At 46.5% G+C, this 12,160-nt stretch overlaps 1 protein-coding gene across 1 annotated transcript in view; it reads left to right on the plus strand.

Annotated features, from left to right (window-relative positions):
• The window catches only part of SERPING1 (serpin family G member 1), a 138,137-nt gene that overhangs the window by 16,139 nt on the left and 109,838 nt on the right, over window positions 1-12,160 (plus strand). Inside the window, exon 2 of the mRNA XM_069233060.1 lies at window positions 4,894-4,975. Coding sequence (XP_069089161.1) covers window positions 4,925-4,975 — 51 coding nt within the window. The 5' untranslated portion in view covers window positions 4,894-4,924. The remainder of the gene's footprint in view (window positions 1-4,893; window positions 4,976-12,160) is intronic.

Consider the following 12,160-nt stretch of genomic DNA (forward strand, 5'->3'; position numbering starts at 1 on the left):
GGGGGGGGTGGATCTGTGAATTAGTTGAAGAGGCAGGTCTTAGGAACTTCCTGAATTGCAGCAGCGATGGTCAATTAATCAACCAATCAGCCAATCAGGGTTCTTATAAAGCACGACTACTCACTTGTGAGGGTCTCAAGGCGCTGAGTGGGGGGGGGTGGATCTGTGAATTAGTTGAAGAGCCAGGTCTTAGGAACCTTCCTGAATTGCAGCAGCGATGGTCAATCAATCAATCAATCAATCAACCAATCAGGGTTCTCATAAAGAACAACTACTCACCTGTGAGGGTCTCAAGGCGCTGAGTGAGGGGGGGGGGTGGATCTGTGAATTAGTTGAAGAGCCAGGTCTTAGGAACCTTCCTGAATTGCAGCAGTGATGGTCAATCAATCAATCAATCAATCAGGGTTCTCATAAAGAACAACTACTCACCTGTGAGGGTCTCAAGGCGCTGAGTGAGGGGGGGTGGATCTGTGAATTAGTTAAAGAGCCAGGTCTTAGGAACCTTCCTGAATTGCAGCAGCGATGGTCAATCAATCAATCAATCAATCAGGGTTCTCATAAAGAACAACTACTCACCTGTGAGGGTCTCAAGGCGCTGAGTGAGGGGGGGTGGATCTGTGAATTAGTTGAAGAGCCAGGTCTTGAGAACCTTCCTGAATTGCAGCAGTGATGGTCAATCAATCAATCAATCAATCAGGGTTCTCATAAAGAACAACTACTCACCTGTGAGGGTCTCAAGGCGCTGAGTGAGGGGGGGTGGATCTGTGAATTAGTTGAAGAGCCAGGTCTTGAGAACCTTCCTGAATTGCAGCAGTGATGGTCAATCAATCAATCAATCAATCAGGGTTCTTATAAACAGGTTTAAGTGTGATCACTCAACCAGGCTTGGTGGGTGGACCCCTTCATTCTTCTCCTTTCCAAGATGTAGTAACCAAGTCATAGGTCAGGTCCACAAAGGTCTGTGATGTGGTGTGGAACCAACTTTCCATCATAAGTGGGTAATGATGGTTGTGTAGAAGTGCCTGTGATCTCGGTGTGGCTGCTGTGTGCTGATCTGTGTCTGAGGAGCGCGCCCACAAGCTGGGGTAAGTGGGTGCCAGCTTCTGTCTAGTGCTTGGGTAAGTGCCCCTGTGTCTAGGGATCATGTGTCACTCTCTCCTTAGTCAGTTGGTTGGTTATCTCATAATTGAGATTGGCAGTGTAGGGTGAGACGGGTTTGTCACAGTTTCATCTGGTCTGAGGTTTTGGGTGGGGTTCTTCTGTGTTGTCCTCTTTGACCTCAGTAGGATTGACTTTGTTTTACAAAGTGGTTCTCATCCTGTGGTCCAGGGGCCCCTGGGGGTCTGCAAAGCCTCCTCAGGGTGTCCACGACCGCTCAGAAAATCAAGTAATATTAACAAACTAATAAAGTGGATAAATGTACAATTTAAAATTTTAAAACATACAGTAAATGTCATGGAAATTGAAATTGGAGGCAATAAATTGAATTCATATCCTCTGATTAATTCCTGGGAGCGGTGCCGGTGCGTCAAACAGAATATAGTATGGATGATGTGTGGCTTCAATCGAATTTTTAAGCCCCAACCTTCATCTTAAAGTTAAATTTTTTTTATTTATATCCGTTTGAAAGTTAAATACATTTTTTTATCAATTGTGTGTGTGTGTTTGATGGAATGCTTGTTTTTGTATTTTTTGTGTATTGTTTTGCAGTTGAAAACATCCACACTGTTTAGGCCGGGGTCCCCGGCTGTCAGTAATGACTCAGTGGGGAGTCCCCGAATTCAAATAATGACTCAGTGGTGGTCCCCAGGCTCCAATATTGATGAAGGAGGGGTCCACAGAAGCCAAAAGATTGGGAACCACTGCTTTACAGTATGCCCCTCAGCAGGGGTCTTGTGGTCCTGGGTGCTGCATTGAATTTGACGACGTCTGAAATGTTGCCACTTCTGAAATGTTGCCTGCAGCTCTGGCCAGTTTAGCCTTTCTATTCTGCCATGTGTTGTTTTTTTCAGACTGTGAAGGTCAAATGGTGTAGGCTGAAGATGCAGTTTTGCCTGTACAATGACTGTTCGCAGTTATTTAGGTTGGTCTTGATGCTCTTGTGATCCCTTCTTGTCCCTCCCATTGCTGCCATGAAGTCATTACCACACTCTCTGAGTTTGTTGTTCAGTTTCACAGTCTCTCCGTAAGTTGTGTAGAAAGTGTAGTTTTTGGATGGCCCAGGTTAATTATTCCAGTGTGGTAAACTCCTCATGTTAGTGGTGGAAGGTGGGTGTGCGGGAATCACACTCTGATGTGTTTTGGTTCACTGGACAGAGCCTGCATCATATTTTCTCCTTATGACTTTATTTTTTGCCTCAGTCTTTCTACAACTTTCATTCTCTGCCCAATACATGACTTCGTCTCCACTGTTTTTTTCTTCCTCCCATGTGGTATGTCATCCTCAGTGTTTATTATTTCTTCTCTGTCCATAATCTGTGTACGTATCTTATTCTCATTGGTTGTTTTGCTGGTGCTGATGTAGTTGTGATAAGTTTAGATGCTGCTCATGTTGCGTTGCATTGATGTACATTGTCTCTAGTGATGAGGAATTGGTAGTTTTTTGCTGATGCTGACATTGTGTTCGTTTTTAGGGTCGAGCTCACAAGCGTTCCGTCCCTGTTGTAATCTCTCTTTGGGCTTTTGACCAGGCCTGTCACTTTCATTGGTTTGTGGGCTTGCCTCTTAAAATCCGCTTGCTTTTATTAGTATAAGGCATGCATACGTCATGCCTTTTCTGTTGTTTAGCCCTCCTTGAGCGCACTGATAAACTACTGAAAACATACAAGGGTCTGTGTTTTCAGCATGATTTCTGGACTACTTTATCTTTTTATTTTCCACGCAGCGCAATCGCAATGGGTTTTACACAGTGCGATCGTGCTCAGTTTTTTTCTTTCATTTTATGTGGCAAGAAAAGTGTGGTTAGGAGTTTACAATGCTAATAGCTCTAAATCCAGCAAATGTGAGACCCATTGCATTGCAAATCCTTGTTACTTTTGCTGGTGTTGAACTTGTGTTGGGTGTTAGTTTTGCTGGTGCTCATGCTGCAACCACAGGCAATGTTTCTAGTTGCTTGTGTATTTGTGGGGGGTTTGCTGGTGCTGCAGTTGTGTTTGTGGGTAGTTCTAGAGGTGAAAAGAGTGTTGAATGTTGATTTTTCTGGCAGTGATGATGTCTTCAAGTGTGCCATTTCTGGTGATGGTGTGTCAGTAGTTGATTTGTACAGAAGCTCAAGTTGTGCTGCTGATAATTTTTCTTGTGAACAAGTTAGCTGTTAATTTTGCTGTTGCTGATGACTTCATACCTAATCTTTTGAGTGACCAGGCACTGGTGAATAATTTTGCTGCTGCTTAGTTATGTTGCATGATATTTTGCTGTTATTGTGTACTTGTGATGCTTCTGTTGTTAATGTAGTTTTGCTGGTGTAGAGACTGTGTTTATTTGTGGTTCTGCTTTTGATGAGGTTGTGTTGGTTCATAGGGTCGGCAGCGCGCATATTGTGTACGTTTCTAGTGTTGATACGTTCATGACTAATGCCCTGGTCTGAGGCTGCTACTAGTTTCGGAACATTTCTTTCCTGGTGCTGATGAAATTGTGTTGTGTTTCTTGGTGATGGTGGTGCACTGTGCATAGTTTTGTATGAGGTTATGTTGGGTGGTGGTTTGCCGAGCCTCACCTTCATGGGGAACGTTTCATCTTCTGGTGCTTAATTTGTGGTGGTTTTCTCTAGTAAGATGGAGTGAAACTATATATGTTGGACAACTACAGGAGGAATCTGGAATAAAGTATTTAAGCAAAGTTCCTTTCCTTGTTCGCTCCTTGTTTATCGATGAGCCTTATGGAAACACTCCTGACCATCCACAAACTAAGGGGCAGATTCATGAAAGGTGGGGCTGCTCCTCGTGCAGCGCCACTTTTCTTGCGCCCCTTTGAGTCGCCCTAACGCCACCATGTGTGCGCCGTATTTAAGATGCAGTGCACCATGGCAGTAGCTAGGGAACTAGCGTCAGAATGTTTTATGCTAGTCCAGAGCTTTGCAGGATTAGTGTCAAAAATGTTGATGCTAATCATGCAAAAGACCATTAAGGCGCATTGAAATCAATGGTGTGCCTCTTTTTAACGCCTGCTCTGAGTAGCATTGGAAGTGCCGAATAAAATGTCGCAAAGAAATCACTTAGATTTCTTTGTATGATTTTTTCAGTCCCCCTAACTGGGGAACAACTCCTTTGTATACAGTATGCCTGGTGCAGGCATAATGTAGTGCAAAGGGTTAGAAAGTGGTGCAATGCATGCATTGCACCACTTTGTAAATTTGGCGCGGCGACTCTGGCCTCGTTGGGCCACATTAGTGTAAAAAAAGAAAAATGACACTAATGTGGCGCTAGGAGGCGCTAGGGACTCTTAAATCTGCCCCTTACTTTACTGATGGGCTGTTTATTATTTTAAACAATACTTGTAATAACAAATTATTTGGGTGTCTTCCTTTCATTGGATTAAGCACCATTGTGTTGGAGGGGGTCTGGGGGCGGAAGGAACTCTGGGAGTGTGCACTCGCTTCTCAAACTAAGCGACAGGCCTGTGCGGTTGAGTAGAGCCACCATTGCTGCACTTGTATTATACGCTCAGTCCCTCACTCTCTGTCTTGCCCTCACACGTATTTCTCACCCGCTTACTCTCTATTTCTCTTTGTTTTTCTCTGTTATTCTCTTCCTTTCATCACATCGCCCACATTCTTGCCCTTTCTCTCCTTCTTCCTCCCTCACTTTCGCTTTCTCTGTCTCCTTCCCTTTGTTTCTCTATCTCTCTTTTCTCATTCCATCTCCTCCTCTGACCCTCTCTTTCTCTCTCTTTTAGATCCTCATACGTAAGTTCAAGAGACGTCCAGATGAGGATGTGGCTCGCCTTCGTAGCCCTGGCCGCCTTGTGTTGTCAGACGGTGAGTATATCTTGGACCCTGGTCCAGCGACAGCCCTCAACATTTACACCCTGTGCAAACCTAGGCTGGGATTAGACCGTCTCTAGTGAGTGTGCACTCAAAAGCTTTCGAAGAGGTTGGCACTGTGTGCCTGTCTAGAGCACGGTTACTTATGCTGTGGCCGGGCTGCTCCAAAAACACAGACCTACTAGGTAACAGCCACTTCTCAATACCTGGAAACCCAAACCATCACCACCAACAGCAGCCGTTTGCAGGTGGCCCCAGACGCTCAGGGTGCTCCATTTTCACTTTGAAATCATCACTGTATTTATTTTAGTCTACAAGCCCCTTGGAATCCCAACAAGAATGTGGATGTTGCCAAACTGTGGAACAAAGTTTTGTTTTCAGCAACTTAATTTTCAAAAATGATTATTTAACATTTGCAGAATATGGAGCATGAGAAGCAGGAGAGAGAAAAACTGTATGTGTATCCAGGTGTGTATGTGTGTGTGTGGGAGTGTGCAGGTGTGTGTATGTGTATGTATGTGTGCTTGGGTCTGTGTGCAGGTGTGTGTGTGTATGTATGTGTGTGCGGGTATGTGTGTGTGCGGGGGTGTGCAGGTGTGTGTATGTGGATGTATGTGTGTGTGGGTCTGTGTGCGGCTGTGTACCAATGTGGGTACGGGTGTGTGTGTGTGCAGGTGTGTGTGTGAGAGTGTGTGTATGTATGTGTGTGTGGGAGTGTCTGTGTGCAGGGGTGTGCAGGTGTGTGTATGCATATGCATGTGTGTGTGGGTCTGTGTGCAGGTGTGTGTGTATGTATGTGTGTGCGGGGGTGTGCAGGTGTGTGTATGTGTATGTATGTGTGTGTGGGTCTGTGTGCGGCTGTGTACCAATGTGGGTACGGGTGTGTGTGTGCAGGTGTCTGTGTGAGAGTGTGTGTATGTATGTGTGTGTGGGGGTGTCTGTGTGCAGGGGTTTGCAGGTGTGTGTATGCACATGTATGTGTGTGTGGGTCTGGGTGCGGGTGTGTGTGTGTATGTATGTGTGTGCGGGTGTATGTGTGTGCTGGGGAGTGCAGGTGTGTGTATGTGTATGTATGTGTGTGTGGGTCTGTGTGCGGGTGTATGTGTGTGTGTGTGTGTGTGTGTGTGTGTGGTGATTAGAGGGAAGTGAGAAGAACTGTGTGAAGGGAGCAGGTTCTCACAGGATATGAAAGGACCTGCCTGTTGGGATTTCAGATGATGTAATAATTTCCATGGTACCGTCACAAATCTGAGCACCTATGAGTGTCCTCCCTCCATCCACATTTATTCTTTCTCTTTGTGTAGGAATGACTTATTCTTCACCAACACATTGTTCTGTGATGTATGAGTCTTTGTAAACTTCCCATTTAGAGCAATAAAAAAAAAACAGGAAGACAGAAGGAAATTGTTTGAAAGTGTAAGAAAGGACACTTTGGGAGATAAAGAAAGGGAGGTTTCTGTAAGCTTTTAAGAAGAGAAACAAGCATGTGTGATGTAAAAGGAATTGAGGGGGTAGCTGCAAAGACAGAGGATGTGTGAGGCACAGGAAAGACCAGAGGTAAGTTTTGTGAATGGGAATACAAGGTGAACGCTACTCTGCCACCAGCAGTGGGTCATGCTTCCAATGCAGGCAACAAATGTGTCTGGAAGTACTAAACCCTTGTGCTGGCCACAGGAGGTGCAGAGGAGACAGGAGCCAGTAAGAGGGGGTAGGTGAGAGCCAGAGGGGGTGAGAGGGGGGAGATGGAAAGAGTGTACAGAAGCTAAGCTTAATACAGTAAACTGGAATAGAAGAGGACTAGACAGGCAGCTGTGATGAGGAGCCTGAGGGAGATGAGAGTAACAGAAAAGAGTGAAAAGATGAATGAAGGTGAAACAACTGGAGAGAATGGAAAAGAGCAGCATAGAGGCTTGGGTTTGTTTTTGCCATTTTGTCCTTAAGTGGCCTTTCGGGCACATTCCCGCCCCCTAGGCGCATCCCCTCCCTCTATCCCTGTCACACCAGGAGTAGGGAAGGTCTCAGTGAAGGTGTAGCGAGGGCCCAGCCTTTCAGATCGAAGGGTCATCTACAAATGCGCACATGGATGGGGGTAACTGGATCTACAGGAAGGAGCATCAGCGAGCATGTCGGACATGACGACAGGAGTTATGGCATCACAGCAGGACTTTCAGAAGGTGGAATATCACCTAAGTGAGCATGCTGTCAGGACATGCACATTCACTCACTCACCACTTGTGCAGTCCTCCCAGTGAATCAAGCACACACTCCAGAGGTCTCTCTTTACACTACGTATAGTTCATGCCTTAACCGTACATGTTCTGTGAGTACTGAGAACTTGTGCTAGTCTACCCTGCTGAGCCTGTTCTGCAGGGAATGGAAGATCACACTTGCTACCTTCAATCAATCAATCAATCAATCAGGATTTATAGAGCACATAAATCACCCATGAGGGTCTCAAGCTGCTAGAGTTGTTAGCTGCTTCACGGTGTTCTCTTCAATCGAACAACCATGTCTTGAATCCTTTCCCGCTTTCCCGGAGTGATGCAGCGTTGCTGAGGTGCAGGGAAGGTAATTCCAGGCTTTGGCTGCCAGGTAAAAGAAGAAACATCCTCCACTGTTGGATCGGAAGGTCTGGCGGTGTTTGCAAGGAAAATGGAGGGAGATCACAGGTATCTGGTCAGTTGGTGGAAGGTCATTCATTCTAAGTGAGGGACGTTTTCGTCGTCGTTGCAATGTAGTACATGTTATGTGAGGAAGCAAAGCTTTCAGTGTTGCTACCCAATTTGTACGTGTCCAGTGATGGAGAAATACTGCCCTACAACTGCTCAAGTTGTATCTGTCTTCCAAAGGAAGAAAGCTTGCACCTTTTCTGCCCAGGGCGTACCTGTTCTATGAAGGAGTGTTTTCACTGCTGTTGCTTCATCTTGTGAAAAAACAAAGGATATATTGATTGCACTCTCCTGACCTGCACTATGAACCAGGGCTGTACCACAATATCAGAAGTGAGGTACTGAGACTAATAGTCCTTCAGAAGACCCCTGATGATCTAGGAGCAATATTCGAGCACCGAAACATGTTGATGGAAAAGAGAAACAGGGTCTATTGATCAGACTTCCTGTTTTTGGTTTTATGATAGTGAGAGACCAGTAAAAACATTTACCTTACCCACACACATATTTAGGTGGTCATTATGAACACGGCGGTAACAACCTCCGTGTTCATGCTGGCAATCAAAACACTGACCGCCAGCGACCCCGGAACCCCGCCGGCCAAATAATGAACATTTCTGTGGGCCAATGTTTCCGCCCGGCGGCTCACAGAAAGCCCGGCGGCTCACAGAAAGGCCCGGCCGGGACATTGACGGCGGCTCCACATGGAGCCACCGTCAATGCCTCTGTGCGGCAGGTGCAGCTGCACCCGTCGCGCAGATCACTGCCTGAAAATCGGGCAGTGACCTGAGCGGCGGGGCACTGCACCGGGGCCCCTGCACTGCTCATGCAAAGTGCATGGGCAGTGCAGGGGCCCGAGGGGTGCCCCGCGGCACCCCCTCCGCCAGCCTTTCCCTGGCGGGTGAACCTGCCAGGGAAAGGCTGGTGGAAATGGAAACATTAACCGAAGGATAGCGCAGCTACCCTGTCGGATAGTGTTTCCACTCACCGCCAGACTGCCTGACAGCGGAAGTGAGTGAGGGCTGTTGATGGCGGCCCTCTACGTGTTTCTTATGTGGCGGGTTGGCCCACCATGCCGGCTGGCGGTTTCAGCCACCAATGCCGGCATGGCGGGCCAACCCACCATGTTCAAAATGAGGGCCTTAATATAGGTTTGGCCATTTAACAAAGGTTAACTCTAAATGGGAGCCATAACTATCAACTGTACAAGCAGTGAACAGGAGTCGCCTGCTTCCCATTGATAGATGTAAAACCCATTTTATGGGTTCACCCAAATTTTATTGGGTCTCACCTAGCAGATCTGGTTATCCCCAAAAGGAAACATGGCCCTTTTGGAGAAAGGAGATCTGGCAGGCTCCTCTTACCCCTCGTCCAGTGAGTTATGCTGTGACAGACAAGGAGTGTTGGAAGGCCTAAAATACCTGTCAGAGAAAGACTAGGGGCCATATTTATACTCCGTTTGCGCCGAAATTGCGTCGTTTTTTTTGACGCAATTTCGACGCAAAACTAACGCCAACTAACGCCATATTTATACTATGGCGTTAGAGGCGAATAGCGCCAAAGTTCCCGGAATGTGCGTCATTTTTTTGCGTGAACCCCTTCCTTGCGTTAATGATATGCAAGGGAGGCGTTCCCGTCTAAAAAATGACTCCCAGGCCTTTACGTGGTATTTATACTCCCGGGCAAAAGAGACGCCCGGGAGTTGGCGTGGCTAAAAACGGCGCAATTGCGCCACTTTTTAACGCCTGCTCAGGGCAGGCGTTAAGGGGCCTGTGGGCTCAAAATGAGCCCACAGGTGCCCTCCCATGCCCCCAGGGACCCCCCCTGCCACCCTTGCCCACCCCAGGAGGACCCCCAAGGATGGAGGGACCCACCCCAGGGACATTCAGGTAAGTTCAGGTAAGTATAATTTTTTATTTTTTATATTTTTTTTTGGTGGCATAGGGGGGCCTTATTTGTGCCCCCCTACATGCCACTATGCCCAATGACCATGCCCAGGGGACAGAAGTCCCCTGGGCATGGCCATTGGGCAAGGGGGCATGACTCCTATCTTTACAATGATAGGAGTCATGTTGATGGGGGATGGGCGTCGAAAATAAATGGCGCAAGTCGGGTTAAGACGATTTTTTCGACGTAACCTGACTTGCCCCATTTTAAGACGCCCATGCGCCATTTTCCCCCTACGCCGGCGCTGTCTGGTCTACGTGGTTTTTTCCCACGCAAACCAGGCAGCGCCGGTCTGATTGCGCCGTCTAACGCCATTCCATAAATACGGCGCCCGCATGGCGCTTCAGAATGGCGTTAGACGGCGCAAAACTTTTTGACGCTAAACTGCGTTAGCGCAGTTTAGCGTCAAAAAGTATAAATATGGGCCTTGATCTTACAGCACCAGCCTTATACCCAATCATCAGGCATTTTTCTATGTGCAATTAGGTTTATTGGCAACCTCTATCTACAAATCATGTTTCTCAGAATGATGATAATTGGTACAAAGACCTCAGCAATTGCTATACAAATTAGAGCGAATGTTGGGAAATCCCTGATCATATTTAATGACATGTCCCTAACCTACTAGTATATTGCAAACCCAAACTGTTTGCCACTTAATGCTAAATCTCTAATTATGCCAAGCCGTGTATAGTTTACTGTATATATATCTTATGCAGCTGTTGGATTTCAGGCCCTCGGCATCTCCCCTCAGCAAGTGGTCCATGTCTCTATCTCGGACCCGGCACCAGTACCTCACTTACCTTTATCACTCACAGTGTCTTTGGACTAAGGAGGTATCACTCGTGCTCAGCTCCTGCTTTGCTACAAAAATGTTCAAACAATGCTCCTTTGCCGAAGCTACAGAAGCGAACGCTGCTCTCGCCTTCTTCCTTTCCAGAAAAAGCGCCATCTTCCCTTGTCGCTGACGTTAGAATGCGGCTACCAGAGACGTGCAAACTTCCCTTCTCTGTCTGCAGAGGAAGAAAACATGACGTTTATAAACAGAGAATGTGGCGATCGAGTACACCGCTAGCATTACTGTTCAAATAGTCCACGCTTCTGGCCCTACGCCTATCACTAGTGTTTCTCCAAGTACTAACTGTGTTCATGTTTACATACAGTCAGGCTTTCCTTGTGTGTGACATGCATTATTATCATATGTGGCACGCTTATGAAGCATACAACACTAGGCAGGCGAGGGTTCATCGTCCTACGTGAGTAAGTACAACAATCAATCGATCAATCAATCAGGGAATTTGTAAAGCACACTACTCACCTGTGAGGTTCTCAAGGCGCTGTTGGGGGGGGACTTGCTGCTACTGCTCGAACAGCCAGGTCTTGAGAAGTCTCCTGAAGGTAAGGAGGTGCTTGGTCTGACGCAGGTGTGTGGGAAGAGTGGTCCATGTAGTTCTGCGGATGCATGGGACGTTTGCGAGGGCGAGGTCGGCAGAGCCGTCTGTTGAGGTATTCTGGTCCGGTGTTGTGCAGTGCTTTGTGAGGGTGGGTGAGGAGTTTGAAGGTGATTCTCTTGTTGACTGGGAGCCAGTGCAGGTCTCTCAAATGGCCTGTGATGTGGCAGTGGCGGGGGATGTCCAGGATGAGGCGTGCAGAGGCGTTCTGGATGCATTGCAGCCTTTTCTGGAGTTTGGCCGTTATCATACATGAATGATAATTAAGGCTCCCAGTTTTACGGTATTTATTTTAAAAAAAAATTGTCTGTATATATTTCTTAGCCATTTTATTGGTATTTACCAGTATTTTTTTTGTTTTGAGAATAAATGAATTGTAAAATGTTATATCTCCACATTTATTTACCTGATTGTTAAAAAAATCTTTTTTTATTGGTTTTACTCATCTAATACAGCTCCATTTCCTCCCATACAGATTTGGTTGGCACTGACATTCTTTAGATACAGGTAGCACATTCACTATCTACACATTTGAACCCCTCGAGGGAGACTCAGTGAGATACATTTAGTACAATAAAGAAATAGTAGTGATAACAATCTGCATAGGCGTAGTGAAATTACAAAGAACCAAAAGTATATTGGAAATCAGCATCATGCAAGAGGTAGCTACATATAGACTATGAACCACTCCCAGAAAATCCAGTGTCCGCACAACTCTGGCATAAACAAGGTCTTTGTTCAGGAAGCTATCAATGAATTTGTAGATTCAACAATATTAAGAAAAAGAATTACATAGAACAAGGGAAACAGACAACTAAAACTTAAAGCCCGTTCACAACCTCTCCCAACCCCACTGTCCAGGGGCTTCCCAATGTGGCTGCATCACTGTGACGCCACTCGTGCCCGAGACACCGTAGATAATTGGGCAAATGACAATTGAGCTGAAGCACTAGGAGCCCATGTGAGAAAATATACCAATAAGTGACCAGGTAGTAATCGTAGGATGTAACTAGACTAAGCTAGCACTAGCTCGGTGTCGTGCGGTACTGCATGGTCAGCATCTACTTCATGTTCCGCTCTACGCAAATGGGTCAACATCTCGTCCCAACCAG

Source organism: Pleurodeles waltl, chromosome 4_2 (genome assembly GCF_031143425.1).
Source record: "Pleurodeles waltl isolate 20211129_DDA chromosome 4_2, aPleWal1.hap1.20221129, whole genome shotgun sequence".
NCBI classification, from domain to species: Eukaryota; Metazoa; Chordata; class Amphibia; order Caudata; family Salamandridae; genus Pleurodeles; species Pleurodeles waltl.